Consider the following 19,312-nt stretch of genomic DNA (forward strand, 5'->3'; position numbering starts at 1 on the left):
ACTTGTGCCGTTTCCACTGGGCCACCTTTAACTGGGACACTGACTGCTTTCTCACTGAACACAACTCATCCCCGGGGATCGGAGAGTCAGCCTTTGAAAGGAATGGAATGGATGGAAGCTGCCCTTTCCCCACTGGTTTAATCAGCATGCTGGTGTCAGCTGACACCGGGGATATGAGTCGGGGTAGAACCCGTCAATCCCTGCCATGATTTGATGCGGGCATGTCGACTATTTTCCTTTTCCACTGGACCCTTAACTGTTAATTCCTGGGACAAGATGCCAGTGGAGAAGCGGCTACAGATTACCATTAAAGGTTATGAAAATAACCCCCAAAAGGACCCCCAAAGATTTGAAAAACAATGCATATGCAGGACAAGTATTCATATATACAAGTATATAATTAAATATTGTTTCATGCATATGAGAATCTCAGGTGGTTAGTGTGAGCAGTTCCTTTGGTCGTTCTCACTGCCCGTGGGAAGAAGCTGCTCCTCAGCCTGGTGGTGCTGGCTCTGATCCTCCTGGATCTCTTACCTGACGGGGGCAGATGGAAGATGCTGTGTGCTGGAGGGAAGGGATCCCCAATTATTTCACACATCCCAGTAGATCACATCGATGGGAGGGGGAGGGAGACTCCAGTGTTCCTCTCTGTCTCCTTATAGTCCTATGGATTGATCTCTGATCCGTATCTCTGTAGCAACGTACCGCTCTCCATAGAGCTGCTGTAGAAGGTTGTCATGATGGTGGCTGATGGCTTTCTCTGCTTCAGTCTTCTCAGGAAGTGCAGTCACTGTTGCACCTTCCTGACAAGCGATGAGATGTTGAATCTCCAGGACAGGCCACTAGTTAAGTGAACTCTGAGGAACTTGATGCTCTCCACTTTCACCACTACAGAGTTGTTGATGTATAATGGAGGGTGGTCATTCCCAGTCCTCCTGAAGTCCACGATAAACTCCTTCATCTTGTCCACATTGAGAAGATGCCGTGCAGCTGAGCAGCTCAGGTATCTGTCCCCTGATCCTACCTTCTCTCCACCGCAGGGGATCCCAGCCGAAGGGTCGCCCAGTTCTCCGTGGAGAACCACTACAATTACAGCACCCTGCTGCTCGGCAAGGATGGGGAGAAGCTCTACGTTGGTGCCCGAGACGCGTTCTTTTCCATTGACACGGTGGCCTTTGGGAGAATGGAGTTGGTCAAAGAGGCAAGTAATGGAGCCAATGGTTTACTTCTCTGCCCTGCAGCCTGTTGTAGAGGAAAGTATTTGTGACGGCTATACCTAGTAAAGAGGGATGTGGAGTGCGATAATGAGGTAACAGGGATCTGAAGACAGGCCCAAGAACGGAGCCATGGAACATGGCAGTGACAGCACCCAAGATGCAGGAACACATTTAATTATGTTACACCGTGCACCTTTTACTGTTAACAGTAAATTGTATTTTTTTAAACTTAGCCTGTTTTTTATCATTTATATTAATAATTTGGATGAAGGGTTGGTTAACTGGGTAATCAAATATGCAGATGATATGAAAATAGGGGGAGCGGTGAATAGTGAGTAAGGTTTTCTTGGATTACAGAAGGATTTGGTTTGTTTGGAAAAGTGGGCTGAAAGATGGCAGATGGAATTTAATGTCGACAAGTGCGAGGTGCTGCATTTCATAAAAAATAACCAAAATAGGACATATGCAGTTAAGGGGAGGGCATTAAGGAATGCAGAGAAACAGAGGGATCCTGGAGTTATGGTACAGAGTTCCTTGAAGGTGGATTCCCATGTAGACAGGGTGGTTAAGAAGGCTATGGTATGCTGGCCTTCATAAATCATGTCATAGAGTATAGGAGCTAGGAAGTGATGCTGTGACTGTTTAAGGCATTGGTGAGGCCAGGTTTGGAGTATTGTGTGCAGTTCTAATCTCCAAATTATAGAAAGAATATAGATAAAGTGGAGAGGGTGCAGCGATTTACAAGGATGTTGCCTGGCTTACAGCATCTAGAGTACAGGGAAAGATTAAGGAGGTTGGGACTTTATTCATTGGAATGTCAATGGTTGGGAGGGGATTTGATAGAGGTATTTAAAATTATGAAAGGAATAGATAGACTAGATGTAAGTAGACTCTTTCCCCTGAGGGCAAGGGAGGTTGGAACAAGAAGGCGTAAGCTGAGGGTAAGGGGTCAAAACTATAGGAGAAATGATAGAGGATGCTTCTTCACGCAGAGAGTGGTAGCAGAATGGAATGATCTTCCAGAGGAAGTAGTTGCGGCAGGGTCCTTTCTGTCATTTAAGAGAAGATTGGATGTGTGCATGGATATGAGGGGGTTGGAGGGTTATGGGGGGAACTAATGGAGTTATTCAAGTGAACCGGCATGGACTCGAAGGGCTGATATGGCCTGTTTCCACGTGGTAAACTGTTATATGGTTAGATATGGTTATACCACACAGTAATAAGCCCTTCTGGCCCACAAGCCTGTGCCACTCAGTTATACCCAATTAACCTACAATCCCAAGGTGGGAGGAAACTGGAGCACCCAGAGGAAACCTACGCAGACAGGAGGAGAACATACAAACTCTTACAGACAGCGCCGGATTCGATAACGTGCAAACTCCTTACAGACAGCGCCTAATTTGATTCCAGGTTGCGAGTGCTGTAATAGCGTTGCACTCACCGTGACACCCTGTTGTTACTTTTACGTTAGGTAAAGGTTCCGCTATTGTCAAATAATACTATGTTTAGAATGTAACATATATGAAATTCGTTAACTTTTGTCTACCGTAAGGCAGACAGAGTCGGCCACTTTGCTCAGTGCCCCTCACAGAAACCTACAGCACCTGGTGTTCCCCGGCGGTCTCCCCTCCAAGTACTAACCAGTAAGTTACAATCATAACATGCACCATTGTTGTAAACAGAAACTTAAACCCATTGTTAACTCAGTTGCATTCATGGATAAATAAGCATCCTATTCTGTAATCATCCTTTATCCTGCCAGTAACTAGATTTCTGTAACTCCCATCCAGTAATCAAATAGTAAAATTACCAGATATACGCGTGTAATAGTCAATACAATGGAAAAGTCGACCCCCTATTTGCGGCCCTATAATCTGAAATTTTCTGTACATCACATGTAAAAGTCAAGCTCCCTATTTTTAGCCTTCCTGCCTGACCCCCCAGAATGTGGTGGCTGATGGTTGACCTCCCATCCGGGCTCCCGGTGCCCAGAGTGTCGACTTACCACCCAATCCCGGCTGGCCACCTGCCCATCCGAACACCCGACAGCCCAAACATGGACTTCAACCACCCAGTCCCGGCAGTCTTCCCATCCGAGCTCCCGATGCCTCAAATGACTTAGGTACCCTACAGCGATCAAAAGTATGCATGCGATAATCGAACCCCTAAATTTTATCCTAAAAATTGGTCCAGAAATCTCAACTATTACTCATGTACATACATTAAATTAATCCAGTTTCTGTAATTGTGCCCCTTGAAAATATAAATCCTGTACCAAAATATGCTCAGACTGGTTTTCTGATGCACATCAGTTTTCATAAATTGCCCATCATTTTGAACATCAACCCTGCTTGGTATTTTAATTTTGCTCCGACTTGGTCTCTCAGAAGCTGCCAACTGGAGTCAACCTGGTGGGACCACTGAATTGGTAGGAAATAAATGGAATAGTGGTGCAGCAGGAAGAACCCCTGGCTCCCAGCACCAGGGACCCAAGTCCAATGATGTTCTGCTTGTGTGGCGTTTGCATGCTTTCCCTACGATTACGCGGGACTCCCCGGGAGCTCTAGTTTCCTACCACATCCCAAACGCAAATGAGATGGGTTGGCCTGTGAGGAGTCATCTGGGACTGTACTCGCTGGAATTGAGAAGAATGAGAGGGGGATCTTATATAAAATTATGAAAGGCATCGATAAGATTGAAATAGGTAAGTTGTTTCTATTGCAGGGGGAGACCAGAACGAGGGGACATAGCTTCAAGATTCAGGGTAGTAGGTTTAGAACCACATAAACAGGCCTTTGGCCCTTCTAGTCTGTGCTGAACCATTTTTCTGCCCAGTCCCACTGACCTGCACTCAGTCCATCGCCGTTCATACCCCTTCCATCCATGTACCTGCCCAAATTCTTCTTAAATGTTAAAATTGAGCCCGCATTCACCACTTCATCTGGCAGCTCGTTCCACGATCCCACCCCCTTATGTTCCCCCTAAACCTTTCCCCTTTCGCCCTTAACCCATGTCCTCTGGTTTGTATATCACCTATCCTCAGTGGGAAAGGTCTATCTACATTTACTCTGTCTATCCCCCTCATAATTTTAAATACCTCTATCAAATCTCCCGTCATTCTTCTATAAAGTCCTAATTTGATTAACCTTTCCCTGTAACTCAGTTTCTGAAGATCGGGCAACATCCCAGCAAATCTTCTCTGCACTCTTCCAATCTTATTGATAAATGATCTGTCGTAACCAAAACTGCACACAATACTATAAATAGAAAGGTTTAAGACCGAGATGAGGAGGAACTGCTTTTCCCAGAGGGTGGGTGAATCTGTGGAATTTGCTGCCTATTGAAGCAGTAGAGGCGACATCAGTAAATATATTTAGGACAGGGTTGGGTAGATTTTTACAGAGTTGGGGAATTAAGGGATATGGGGAAAAGGCAGGTCGGTGGAGATGAGCCCATCATCAGATTAGCTGTGATCTCATTGAACAGCAGAGCAGGCCCGACAGGCCGAATGCCCTACCCCTGCTCCTATTTGTGTTCTTATGTTCTTGGGTGGCTGTAGAATCAAAGGATTCTTTGAGCGAAATGTGGGGAATGGAATTGATGGGGTCGCTCTTAGGGCTGGGATGTACTTAATGCGCCGAATGTCCTGCCCCTGTCACACAAGGAAAGGTGAATATTTTCAGGATGCACATTCCAAGTTCAGGCAGTCTCGTGGGTAGGGGAGTGGAGGTGGGAATATATAGCTACCTTCAAGGTGGTAGGGTGGGGAGAGGTCTACCTTTTATAATGCGTTACTAAAATTGAGAAGGATTATCTCTCTGCCCAATGATGGACTGACCTGTCTGGTGTCCATCCCACATTGGCCCAATAGGCCTCACATCTGCCCATTGGGACTCACATATGCCTGGTGACCACACATCTGTCCAATGAGTCTCATATTTAGCTTGTGACCCCACATCTGCACTATAGGTGCTACAACTGCCCAGTGGCCTTCCCACGTCTGCCCAATGGGCCCCACATCTGCACAATGCATCCCTCATCAGCCTTACAGCCTTCCCACATCTGCACAATATGCCATACATCTGCCTGATGACATTCCCAGATCTATCCACTGGGTCCCATATCTCCCCAATGCATCCCACATCTGCCTGATGACCACACAATCCAATGGACCTCACATCTGCCAAATCGATCCCACATCTGTCCAGTGGGACCCACTTCTTCCCGTTAGGTCCCACATTAGCCCACTGAACCCACATCTGCCCAATGGACCCCAACATCTGTTTGGAGAACCTGCAAATGCCCAATAGGCCCCATATCTGACTAGTGACCTCCCCACATCTGCCTGATAAATCCACATCAACTCCAGGGCTGGGATGACCACCAACACCCTTGAGCACTATCCAGCGATTGTCTTTTGATGTTGAGTTGGTGTCGCCCACTGAGGGTGGCAGAGATGTTGCAAGTCATGCTTCAAGACTCACCTTCTCCAAATTGGTTTGTTTCAGCTTCCATGGAAGGCCACAGAAATGAAAATACAGGAGTGTTCCTTTAAGGGGAAGAGCAGCGAGGTAAGGAAGGAAGAGTTAACAGCTAGGAACATGAAACAGACCCCAACGGACAGCTCGCTGGCAGGAATGGGTTAATCTGCCCCTTTCCGCTGCTGTCCTGTCCTTCCCCAGGCACCCCACCCATGATGTCAGTGGCTGTGCCCATTTCTTATGGTTGCTTGCAACTATTGTGTCACAAGATCACAAGATACCGGAGCAGAAGGAGGCCCATTGGCCCATCCAGTCTGCTCTGCCATTCTAATCATGAGCTAATCCATCCTCCCACTCAGCCCCACTACCTGGCTTTCAGATTCTTTCTGTAACCCAGTGGTTATCCACCTTTTTCTTCCCACTCACATTCCACTTTAAGTAATCCCTCTGCCATCGGTGCTCTGTGATTAGTCAGGGATTGCTTAAAGTGATATATGGGTGGGAAGGGAAGGTTGAGAAACACTGCTCTGGACCCAATTGTCACTGAAATATTTTGCTTGAGAAAAATTGTCATTGGCCCATTTCTTTATGAAACCGAGTCAATGAGGGACGATTAAAACAGTGGTTTTCAAACGTTTTCTTTCCACTCACATACCACCTTAAGCAATCCCTTACTAATTCCAGAGCATTTAAGGCATAGGGAGTACTTAAGGTGGTATGTAAGTGGAAAGAAACACTGTTAAAACACTGATGTCCTGACTAATCAAATACCTGGGTCCCATATCTCCCCAATGCATCCCACATCTGCCTGATGACCACACAATCCAATCTCTCCCTTAAATACACCTACCACCTCATTTCCACAGCCACCTGTGGCAACAAGTTCTGAAGACTCACGACCGTCTGGCTGAAGGAATTTTTCTGCATCTTGATGCCCTTTTATCCTAAAGTTATGCCTTCCCTAGCATTGCCACATCTACTGTCCAAACCTTTCAGCATTCAAAATACCTCAATGCCTCCATGAGATCCCCCCCCCAATCCATCTGTACTCCAATGACTACAGTCCCAAGAGTCAACAATCATTCCTCATATGCTAACCCTTTCATTCCTGATTCCAACCAACATCCAGATCAGTAGCCCAGTTACAGGACTATTGTGCCACTATGAATGGTCTTCCCCACTGCTGTTGGGACTAGGAGATAGCTCTGGTCTTCATATTCTAGAACAAAGATTTCAGAGAAGATCCAGTGCATGTCCAGAGTGGAGTTAAACGGGAAAGTTCTGAAGTTGTGCCCTCTTGTCCTAGAATCCCTCACAACTTTGCCATATCTACTCTCAGCATTCAAAATGCTTACCTGAGATCTCCCCAACCCTCCCCCCCCCATCCTTCTATACTACTAGTACAGTTCAAGAGCCATTCCTCATATACTAACCCTTTCATTCCTGGTATCATTCTAGTAGATCTTCTCTGAACCCTCTCCAATACCAGCATGTCTTTTCTCAAGTAAGGTGCCCAGAACTGTATCCAGTACTCCAAGTGAGGTCTCACCAGTGCTTTGTAGAGTCTCAACATCACATCCATGCTCTTAAATGCTATTCCCCGAGAAATGAATGCCGACATTCGTCACCACTGACTCAACCTGGAGGTCAGCCTTTAGGGAATCCTGCATGAGGACTCCCAAGTCTGTTAGCACCTTGGATTTTAGAATTTTATCCCCATCTTTCCACTTTCCACTCACGTATCACCTTAAGTACTCCCTATGCCATAATGGCCTGCCCGACTTTCTACCAAAGTGCGTGATCATCCACTTTCCAACATTGTATTTCATCTGTCATCTCTTTGCCCGTTCTCCTTGTCTATCCAAGTCTCTCTGCAGCCTTTTAGTATCTTCAGTACCACCGCCCTACCACCTAATTTGGTATCATCTGCAAATTTAGCCGCAAAGCCATGTATTCCACTAATCCAAAACATTCCTAATCAGTGTAAAAAGAAGACGTGCCTTCAATTCCCAAGAAATGGGTGGCACAGTTGGGTCAGCACACCGCCTTTAGAGCACCAGCGATTGGGACCAGACCAGGGTTCGAATCCGACGCTGTCTGTAAGGAGTTTGTACATTCTCCCTGTGCCTGCATTTAGCAGGTTCAGATTTATTATGGACCTACGCCACAGTAACGGGCCCCTTGGCCATTACACCCAATCTCAGTACATTTCAGAGGGTGGGAGCACCCAGAAGAAACCCATGCAGACACAGGGAGAACGTACAAACTCCTACCAGACAGTGACGGATTCGAACCCGGTCGCTGGGTTTCCTCAAAGCGTGGCGCTAACCATGCCACCAGTTGGCTTCCCTGGGCCAGAGTGCATCGGTGGAGGGGAGGGCATGGCCCACATTCAGAATCAGAATTTATTGTCATGAATACGTCATGAAATTCCTTGTTTTGCGGCAGCGTTATAGTTGCTCTAAATTACATTTTACTAAAAATGAAGAGAAAGTGAAGGCATTGGCCATTCAGAAAACTTGTGTCGCTGGGTGCTCGTCTTTAGGCTCCTGTACCTCCTTCCCGATGGTAGCAGTGTGGGTGGTGTGGGTTGTCGACCTTTAGGGAATCCTTCGCGAGGACTCCCAAGTCTGTTAGCACCTTGGATTTTAGAATTTTATCCCCATCTAAATAGTGGCCTGTCCGTCTATTCTTTCTTGAGTCACTGCCTCTTGTAGACATCCTCGATGGAGTGGGGACTGGTGCCCGTGATGGCGCTGTGCGAGTTAACAAATCTCTGTAGTCTTTACCTGTCCTGTGCATTTTGGCACTTTTATACCAGACAGTGATACAGTGGGCCAGAATGCTCTCCTGGTGCATCTGTAGAAATTTGCAAGTCTTTGGTGGCAGACCAAATCTCTTTGAACTCTTCATTCCCCGATACACAAAGACGGTGGAGAAACTCAGCATCCATGAGAGGTAGAGGGTAACCAATGTCCTGAATCCAACTTGCCTTTCTTGGCATTTTCCAGCAAGGAGAACGAGGCAAAGGGGGAAGGATCGGAGATCGATGCATGGGTGAAATGTGGAGGGGGGGAGTGAATGAGACTCATTGAGCCACCATCCATGACTCGGTCAGTGAACATTCTCACTCGCTCAGCCATACGATGTGTACCGTCTGCGCTCTTCCTGTACAGTAACGTTCACCTTGTCTCCACCCCCTCCCCCAACAGAGGGATTGTTTTAACTTCATTCTCCTTGTGCTGCCGGTGAACGAGAGCTGTCTGTACGCCTGTGGGACCTATGCCTTCAGTCCGACCTGCGCCTACATCGTAAGAGCCAAGTTCTCTGCTTTCAGAGCGCATACATGAACCCTATTGGTGGGATTGATCTATCCGGACAAAACCCATGTCGTGAGACCTAACTGCTCTTTCCCTCCCGCTTATGCTGTTTGACCGGCTGAGTTCCTCCGGCAGACCGTGTTTGGCTGCCGATTCCAGCTGAAGCATCTCCCACAATTGGAATTAAGCCATTCGGCCCATGGAACAGCTGCGATGTATTTCAATGCAATCCACAGTAGTGCTGGAGAACCTCAACAGGTTACTGTCACTGAATGGATTGAAACACGAAAGTCTGCGGGCGCTTTGATAGCAGTTAAAACACAGATGCCGGAGGAACTCAGCCGGTCTGTACAAGGTAAAGATATATTAACGACATTTCAGGCCTGAGCCTTTCCTAAGTAAAAAAAGAGACAGACATCTGTATTCAAAGGCTGGAGGAAAGGGAAGAATGGGAGGGAGAGGAGTCCAGACCAACAGACAAAAGGAAAGATTTAGGCTCTGTGAAAGGAGAGAGGGAAAAAGAAAGAGAGAGAGAGAAAACTAGAGGTAAGAAAACAGGGGGAAAGATAGGGAGGGGTGTTTCTATTGGAAACCGGAGAGGTTTCTGGTTGGAAGGTGTTCAGACAGAAGATGAGGTGTTGTTCCTCCAATTTGCGGGTGGTCTTTGTCTGGCAGTGCACGAGACCATGGATAGACATGTCGGCAAGGGAACTGGGTGGGGAATTGAAATGGGCGGCCACTGGGAGATCCACGCTTATTGCGGCGGACAGAGCCGAGGTGCTCAGCGTCTAGTCTCTCCGATGAGGAGGAGACCACACCGGGAGCACCCGAGGCAGTAAAGGACCCCTGCAGATTCACAAGTGAAGTGCTGCTTCACTTGGAAGGACGGTTTGGGACCCCGAACGGCAATGAGGGGGCAAATGGAGCACTTCCTGCAGTCCTGAGGGGGAGGTGCCAAGGAGGAATGGTCATGGAGGGAGTGGTCAGAGAGGGGAGGAGAGGGGAATATGTGTTTGGTGGTGAGATTATGTAGTAGGCAGCGAGAATAGCGGATGTGGAAGTTGTTGGAGTGATGTGAGGACAATTTATAGAGCCAGAGGGTCTTGAGTCTTGTGGAACCTTTACCACAGGCGGCTGTGGAAAGTGAGGTGGCTGGGTGTATTTAAGGCAGAGATTGACAGGTATTTGATTATTCAGGGTTGCGGAGAGAAGGCCAGGGAATGAGGCTGAGTGGGGGGATGGATCAGCTCATGATAGAATGGCAGGGCAGACTCGACAGACCTACCTCAGCTCCTATATCTTGTGTGACAAGGGGTATCCTGTCCTTGTTGCCCGTCTGCAGACTTTCCTGTTTAAATCCTTTGCATATTTCAGCGGGCCGTAGCCCATGTGCCAAGATGTGCTGCAGTGATATATAAATGCATGCAAAAGGTCCAGAAATTTGGTCAAGTTGGTCTCACTGACAAACCCTCGCATATCCCAGGGCTGCAGTAAATACAGGCCCATAGTGATCCTGAAGGAGAGTTGATAGGACATTGGGGAGCCAAAGGTTACCTCTGAAAGAAAACCTCTGTCTCCTGGCTGTGGGGATGGGACCTGGCTCCCATCAGTTTGTTGGTATGGGGGGGGGGGGGGGGTGGTGTCGGAGTCCACACTATTCCAAGCGGTCATGCACTAAAGGCTGACAGTGCTGAGGGGTCATACAAGGGGTCACACAATGTCCCTTACAGGGACATACATTGCTTACCAGCCTTTCCTCAGAGCAGAGCAAACTCCCAGATCTACCTTCCTGTCCCAACACAGGGGAGCAGAGCTAGTCTGTGGGCACAAGGTTTGAAGGAGAGTTCATAGGACATTGGGGAGCCCAAGATGTCCTTGGAAAGAACCTCTCTCTCGGCTGTAGGGTGGGAGCCTATGTCCCAACAGTCTGTGTCGAAGGGAGTCAGGGTCCCAACAGTCTGTGGGGATGGGGCTGAGAACCCAACGGTCTATAAGAGTGGGAGCCAGGGACTTGGCTGTCGGTGCGGAAGGTTGTCTGTCCCAGCAGTCTGTGGGGATGGAGTCAAGAACCCTGCAGTCTGTGGGGATGGGTCTGAGTTCCAGCAGTCTTTGAGATAGGACCTGTGTCCCAGCAGTCTGTGGGGATGGTTATGTGGGTCCGGCAATCCATGGGGATGGATGACTGTATCCCAGCTGTCTGTGGGGATGGGGTTGTGATCCCAGCTGTCTGTGGGGATGGGGTTGTGATCCCAGCAGTCTGTGGGGATGGGACCTGGGTGCCAGCAGTTTGTGGGGATGTGGTCAGTGTCCCACCAGTCAGTGGGGATGGGGCCTCGGTCCCAGAGATCTGTGGAGGTGGGCCACGCAGGTACCTTCAGGGGGTTTTAGTAGTGTCCTGTGCTGCAGGTCATTCAGACTGACAGCATCTCATTATTCCCAGGATGTCCAAACCTTTTCACTGCTGACCGACTCCACAGGAAACCCTCTGACTGAGGATGGCAAAGGTCGCATCCCATTCGACCCCTCGCTGAGATACACAGCATCCATGGTTGGTGAGTGGTGCCTATCGATGAGACCCTCAACTTGCTGCTCCCCTCCAATCGGAGGGGTCTGCACATTCCTTAAGTTTGCTCCCAACTCTGGGATGCTGAGTCAGCGGCCAAGACTGACAAGCATTCTGCCCCTTGAAGAAGTTCCCCACAACCAGAGGCTCACAGTGGATGAGATTTTAGGAAACAAAAATAATGTGTCAGTAAACTGCATTGTGCCCTATTACAGTGTAACCAAGAAAAGCAAAAGGGGAGGAATATGCTCTGCAAAAGCATTCAGAAATGCTGGAGGAACTCAACCGGTCTGGTAGCATCCATAGAAGGTAAAGATATATTCCCAACATTTCGGGCCTGAGCCTTTCTTCAAGGAATAAGAAGGGCTCAGGCCCGAAATGTTAGCAATATGTTTACCTTCTATGGATGCTGACAGGCCGGCCAGATTCCTGCAGCATTTCTGTGTGCTTTCACTGCAATCACAACACCTGCACATTTTTGTGTTTCACTCTGGAGCATTTTCTGTGTCTAACACAGGCTCAGGAGTCCAAGGATGTGATGGGGACAGTGCAGAGGTACAATCTCCATCTGACCCATGCAATCATTGCCCTTTGAGTGATGGAACAATGCAGAGGAACAATATCTGTCTAACCCAGCCGTTCTCAACCTTTTTTTCGGCTCTGACCCCTCCTAGGACCCTGCTCAAAGTTTATGGGCCCTGCCCCCTCCCTGTGAAGCTGTCAAGTTTAGTCGGTTTCTTACATACTTCTCTCCTAATGACTACACAAAAAATACCCATTAAAAGTATGTTACAGGAAGTGAAAAGAAAACGAAGCTTTTACTTAAATGTGTGAGGCCCCTGGTAAGTGTTGGGGGGGAAGCGGGTGTAGAGGAGGGAACGTGTAGGGCCCTTGTTGAGAATGGCTGGTCTAACTGGTAGGGCAGCACGATTAGTGCACACTGTTACAGCGCCAGTGACCTGGATTCAAATCTGGCGGTCTGTAAGGAGTTTGTATGTTTTCCCCTTGTCTGTGTGGGTTTCCTCCGGGTGTTCCGGTTTCCTCCCATCGTTTGAAACATACTGGGGTTTGTAGGTCATTTGGGTCACATGAGCTCATGGGCCAAAAGGCTGTATGTCTAAATTTAAAACTCTAAAAAATTTTTGTCCTCCATCAAACAATTAGTGACCTTCTCCCGAGATAGTGGCAGGTGCTCAGAACATCTATTGATCACCTTACATCTTGTTTTCTAGATTTCAAAAGTTATTAGTTATGTAATTACAGTGTTAACCCCTTAAGTGTCACTAGATTTCAATACTTACCCTGACGCTCTCGATTAAGTGCCCAAAAACATTTTGTTCTGGAGAGTATGGCTGCCACATTTCCTGTACAGTTACCTCTAAGTGATGCCTTTAGGGATGTGGGTCAGGTGGGGACTTTGCTGAGTCAATGCCCTGTTTTCTGTCCCAGAGGGATCGTTGTACACAGGCACAACCAACAACTTCCATGGTACACAGTATCTCATCTCCCGCAGCCTCGGTCACCAAGTTCCACTGAAAACGGAACCTTCCTGCAATTGGCTACAAGGTAGGGAACTGGCTTCCAAAATCCGAGCCAGCAAGGTTCTTCTGAGTATTAAAGCCTATTGTTTCCTCAGCTTGTCTCTGTGGTTACTGGTAGTGCCCTACATACTTCTCTCCCAGTTTTGTTGCCACATGTTAATGGTGGTCTTTAGTTTTAGCTTTGTGTGTGCTTTGTGTCTTATAATTTTGAATAAATTTTGTATGTTTAAAGAAAAAAAGGGATTTCCACACTCTGGGAGGAGCGGTACTGAGGGAGCTCCGTGCATGTGAGGGGCGGTACTGAGGGAACTCTGCACATGGGAGGGGCAGTACTGAGGGAGCTCTGCGCATGGGAGGGGCAGAACTGAGAGAGCTCCACACTGAGGAAGGGGCAGTGATGGAGCTCCACACTGAGGAAGGGGCGGTGAGGGAACGTGGGTGGGGCGGTGAGGCAGCGTCAGACTGTGGCGGGGGCAATGAGGAAGTGTCGCACTGTGCGAGGGGCAGTGAGTCCTGAACGTAGGCACCTCAATACCAGGCAGTGATGCAACTAGACAGAATGCTCTCTACCTGTGGAGGTTTTCTTTGCTGACATATCAAATCTCCTTAAACTTCTCATAAAGTACAGCTGCTGCAGTCTTCTCATTTTACCTGAGCTTTTCCTGATGTTTGTCCATAATCCTGCATAGGATTACAACAGCCACCGTTGAGATTGTCATGGACATTGGTCCAAGAAACAGGATCTCTTCTGGACGTCCTCATGTTACAGAGTCCAGAGGACCCCAAAAACCAGCAGGAATAGATATGCACCACAACACAGGGTTACTTAAACAAAAGTAGTTTTTAATTATATTTGAACAAGAAGACAGAATTAAACTTAAACTTATTACTTAACCTACTTAATCCCCCCTCTAATACTAAGCGCAGGTATGTGTAATGTGTATTTAAGATGAGAAAAGTTCTTTGGATCACAGTCCAATCTCTCTGGTTGCAGGCAATTCTTGTACTGTGCACAGAAGTTAGCATTAACAAAGTTCACCAGTCTTTGGTGCTTAACAGGCAAATGGTTACCACTCAGGAGGGTTCTTGTTGGTCTTCAGAGAGAGATTCCTTTTGTTCCAGGACATCCGCAACTGATTCCTGTTTAATCAGTCTTGCTGATGAAACTTTCCCCCTTCAGGGTTCTCCAGATGATCCACCTTCTTTCAGGTCACCTTTCAGACAGCCAGTCTTCTCCTTTGACAAGGCAGTCTTCCAAACGTTTGCCAGCTTCGTCCTTCTGGAACTGATTTCTGTCTCCTTTCTCTCTGTTTCACACCCTCCCTCTCTGAGAGCAAAACACCTTCTGCCTGCAAAAATCACAAGCTCTCCCAGGCAAGCTGTACGCTGCAACTTTGTTGCTCTTTTTGCAAAGAGCACTCTGCAAAAGTCCTGCAAATATTCTGTGTTTTAAAATGTTTGTTTGCAACCTGCTCTAAAAATTCCTCCCAAAACACCTCTGTCACACTCAGGAGAGCATTAGTTAAAGGGCCAGTCGGTGTCTCTTTTAGACATCTTCAGAAGATCATTACTCAAAGGATCAATCATCTCCTTCACAGTTGAATGGCTTCTTTCTCCTCGTTAGCCCTCAGGATCAGTGCAGCCACAAGCATGACCTGACACTGGCAGGGTTTCCTAATGCAGCCAATCATCAATGGCCCTCTGGCCTGGACTCTTTGATTAACAGTGGTGGTCAGAAGGTGCTGGGTAGGAGATGGCTCCCTCAGTTTGCCTAGACTCTGGGGTTAACAGTGGGCAGAAGGTGGCCTGAGAAGGTTCCAACAGCTCTTGGTCGGGACTCTAGAGCCTCCAGCCTGCTGTCAGTATCAGAAGCAGAGAATTACCTCTCCCTCACAATCAGAATCAGGTTTATTGTCATGAACATATGTCACAAAATTTGTTGTTTTGCGGCAGTGGTGTTGTGCATAACGGGTGCAAAATTCCGATAAACTACAGTTCCCCTTTAACTTACTCCTGACAATCTCTCAGTGATCCCACCACCAGACACATATTCCCCTCTCCTCTCCACCTTCCACAGAGACCACTCCTTCTGAGACTCCTTCGTCCACTCCTTTCTCCCCACTAATTGTTCCCTTGGCGCTGACCCCTGTGACCGCAAGAGATGCCCCACTTGCGCCCGCGCCCCCTCCCTCACCGTTATTCAGGGCCCCGAACTGTCCTTCCAAATGAAACAACACTTCACTGGTGAATGTGCAGGGGCCGTCTACTGTGTCTGATGTTCCCATTGTTGTCTCCTCTACATCGGAGACTGGGAGATCACTTTGTTGAGCACCTCGGCTCTGTCCGCCGCAATAGCAGGGATCTCCCAGTGGCCGCCCATTTCAGTTCCCTGCCCTGTTCCCTGGCTGACATGTCTGTGCATGATCTCGTGCACTGCCGGACTGAGAGCACCCACAAATTAGAGGAACAGCATCTCATCTATCTGAGCGTCTTCCAACTGGATGGCATTAACATCGATATCTCTGGTTTCTATTAAAATCTGCCCCATCTTCTTTCCCCCCCCATCTCATTACCTCTAGCTCTGTCTCTCCCGCTCTCTCTCTCTCCCCTTTTCCCTCTGTCTCTTTTCACAGAGCCAAAATCAAATCTCACCTTTTCTCTTATCATATCCAATTAACACCATTTGTCTGTTGGTTTGTACTCCTTACTCTCCCCCTTCCCCCTTTCTCTCCCCAGTCCTTAATTCAGATGCCTGCCTGCCTTTTGCTTGTAGCTTGAAGAAGCTTACATCTTTAGGGCGGCACGGTTAACGTAGCAGTTAGCACAATGTTGTTACAGTGCCAATGACTGGGGTTCGAATCCGGCACTGACTGTAAGGAGTTTGTGCGTTCCCTCTGTGTCTGTATGGGTTTCTGCTGGTGCTCTGGTTTCTTCCCACCATTCAAAATGTACCGAGGCCTATTGGTCAATTGGGTGGTATGGGGTCGTGGGCCAAAAAGGCCTATTACCATGCTGAATATCTAAATTTCAAACATTAAAGGACTCGGGGCCGAAACGTCGGTAATATATCTTTACCTCCCCATGGATGCTGCGCGGCCGGCTGAGTTCCTCCAGCATTTGCAGGCTTTCGAGTTTCATTTTGATCTCTCCATAGATCCTTCCTTTGCTGGCTCCACCTTCATCCCAGAGCCTGATGGAGATAAAGTCTACTTCTTCTTCACTGAATCCAGGAGTAGGTCAGACCTGTTACAGCGGATAAGTGTGACCCTGGTGGCCCGGGTCTGCAAGGTCAGAATGCCCTGGGAAGAGCCTCTGCGGGGGGAGGGGGGGTCCTGGTGCGTTTGGCCTCAGTGTGGGAGACCATGACCTGCTTCCAGTGCCCTGACCACCGAGCATAAGATGTAGGAGCAGAGGTAGGCCCCATCACGTCCGCTCCACCATTGCGTCATGAGCCGTCTGCGCCCATCTACAGCTTACACCTATGTTTCAGGAAGATATCAATGTTATGTACACTAGATTCAAGATTTGATTTATTGTCATGTAATAAAGACAGTGCAACAATACACAGAAGTGGTTTTCGTCTGCCATAAGGCAGACTGATTCGCCATAGGCAAAAATTGCCTGAAACACTTCTTACAGTCAGAGAACAAGAAGCAAAAGAGAGGCTCCCCCCACCACCACCCGTAATAACCGAGTGTCTATGGATTTGCCTCAAACGTTTTGCAGCCCCCACAGCCAGACAGAATCCAGTCCAAACCATCAACAGGGACATGATCATGAACCCTTCAGTGCCCTTGGCCCCCCTCTCGCACCCCAGTAAAACGTCTGGTATCCGGCATCTATGGGGATTGGTAGATGCTGGATTTACCCAGTTGCTTGTGCGTAACATGGATTGGCGAACTAACGGCGACATTTTTTTTCTGGTTTCTTGAGACTGCCGGTTGCTTGAATTCGGGATAGCACTGTACTAAGGCCTTGCTCTCCCGCCTCAGAGCGATGTTGGAGGAGAGCGAGTCTTGCAGAAACGCTGGACCACCTTCCTCAAGGCCCAGCTGTCATGTTACCTCCCTGAGGACAAGTTCCCACTCAACATGCTCCAGGATGTGTTTGTGTCCAAGAATGAGCAGGCGACGGTGATCTATGGAGTCTTCAGCTCACAGTGGTATGAACATAAGAGATAGGAGGAGAAGTCGGCCATCTGGGCCGTCGAACCTGATTCTGATGATAGGCTCATCTCCACCTACCTGCCTTTTCCACAGAATTCCCCTACTATGTCAAAATCTATCCAACCTTGTCTTAAATTTTTAAATTTAGACAGACACCACGGTAACAGGCCATTGCGGCCCACAAGTCTGCACCGCCTAATTTCCACCCGATTAACCTACGCCCCCGGCACGTTTTGAATGGGAGGAAACCAGAGCCCCTGGAGAAAACCCACACAGACACAGGGAGAGCATACAAACTCCTTACCAACAGCACGTGTTTCAAACCCCGGTCCTGATCACTAGCGCTGTAAAGGCGTTGCACTAATTCCTATGCCAATCATACTGCCCAATATTGCCTTCAATCTATTTACTGAGGTTGCCTCCACTGCTTCAATGGGCAGCAAATTCCACAGATTCCCCACCTCCCCAGGAAAAGCAGTTCCTCCTCATCTCTGTCCTGAATCTTGAGGCTACACCCCCTTGTTCTGGTCTCCAATAGAAACTACCTCTATCTTATCCATCTTTCATAAAGGTATACGTTTCTATAAGATCCCGTCTCATTCTTTTAAATTTTAGAGAATACAGTCCCAGACGATTCAATCTCTCCTCATAGATGAACCCCTTCTGGAACCTCCTCTGCGCTTCCTCCAAAGGGTTGTGGGGGGGGGATTTAACAGCAACCTGAGCAGTGACTTTTTGACACAGAGGGTGGTGGATGTATGGAACGGGCTGCCGAAGGAGGTGGTTGAGCCAGGTATCAGTGCAATGTTTAAGAATCATTTGGAAAGATATGCGGATAGAACCATACAATACGACAGTGCAGAAACAGGCCCTTCAGCCCTTCTAATCTGTGCTGATTCATTTTTCCACCTACTCCCGCTGCATCCTGTCCATCGTCGTCCATACCCCCTCCCCACTAATTGACCTGCCCAAATTCTTCTTAAATGTTAAAATTGAGCCAGCATTCACCACTTCAGCTGGCAGCTCATTCCATGCTCCCACCCTCTTATGTTCCCCCTAAACCTTTCACCTTTCACCCTTAATCCATGCCCTCTGGTTTGTATCTCACCTACCCTCAGTGGAAAAAGCCTGCCTACTCTTTCTATACCCCTTATAATTTTAAATACCTCTCCTTTCATTCTTTTAATGTTCCAGGGAATAAAGTCCTCATCTGTTTAACATTTCCCTGTAACTCTGCCTCCAATTTGAGAAGCAAGGATAGGATGAGAGGGCTAAGAGGTTGGGCGTGGGCAAGTGGAACAGTCGGGATGGGCCCATGCTGTATGACATCGACTTCCCTGAGCTTTGTGCTGATGAACAACAGCCTCTGACCATCAGCCTTCAGAGCATTGCTGTACCTTACAGGTTCCATGGAGGATCGTACAGCTCCGCCGTCTGTGCCTTCACCCTAGCTGATGTCCAGGCTGTGTTCGAGGGCAAGTACAAGATCCTGAACAGAGAGCAGCAGGTGTGGTCAACCTACACCGGCGAGGTGCCGGAGCCAAGACCGGGAGCTGTGAGTTGAAGTCTGTTCCCCCTCAGGTCAACCATGACCATTCCACCCAAAGACACGATCTGTGAACTGCTGCCATGTCTTCAGTGGATGAAATGCACTGATTAAGAAAGGCAGCAGATGAATTCTTTGTCTTCCAGCTTGTGGAGTTTGAGTGTATAATCTGGATAGTGTGGAAGGGGTTTCACTCTATATCCAACACCAGAGTGTGTGATCAGGACAGTCTGGAGGGAACTTCATTCAGTATCTGACTCTAGGAGTGTGTGATGGGACAGTGCAGAGGGAGCTTCCCTCTGTGTCTGACACCAGGAGTGTGTGATAGGACGGTGCGGAGGGAGCTTCCCTCTGTGACTGACCCCAGGAGTGTGTGAGGGGACAGTGTGGAGGGAGCTTCACTCTGTGTCTGACCCCAGTAGTATGTGTTGGGTTGGTGAGGAAGGAGCTTCACTCTGTGTCTGACTCCTGGAGTGTG

General features: G+C 48.2%; 1 protein-coding gene across 6 annotated transcripts in view; it reads left to right on the forward strand.

Moving 5' to 3' along the window:
- Positions 1-19,312, forward strand: part of LOC138764464 (semaphorin-4B-like) — a 124,032-nt gene that overhangs the window by 89,903 nt on the left and 14,817 nt on the right. For 5 of the 6 annotated variants that reach the window (XM_069940418.1, XM_069940416.1, XM_069940417.1 and 2 more), the window contains 8 exons: positions 1,041-1,201; positions 5,726-5,788; positions 8,911-9,009; positions 11,459-11,570; positions 13,031-13,147; positions 16,277-16,410; positions 17,115-17,284; positions 18,693-18,843. In XM_069940418.1, the coding sequence (XP_069796519.1) occupies positions 1,041-1,201; positions 5,726-5,788; positions 8,911-9,009; positions 11,459-11,570; positions 13,031-13,147; positions 16,277-16,410; positions 17,115-17,284; positions 18,693-18,843 (1,007 nt within the window). The remainder of the gene's footprint in view (positions 1-1,040; positions 1,202-5,725; positions 5,789-8,910; positions 9,010-11,458; positions 11,571-13,030; positions 13,148-16,276; positions 16,411-17,114; positions 17,285-18,692; positions 18,844-19,312) is intronic. The other variant, XM_069940420.1, reaches the window with a different exon arrangement.

Source organism: Narcine bancroftii, chromosome 5 (assembly GCF_036971445.1).
Source record: "Narcine bancroftii isolate sNarBan1 chromosome 5, sNarBan1.hap1, whole genome shotgun sequence".
Classification (NCBI taxonomy): domain Eukaryota; kingdom Metazoa; phylum Chordata; class Chondrichthyes; order Torpediniformes; family Narcinidae; genus Narcine; species Narcine bancroftii.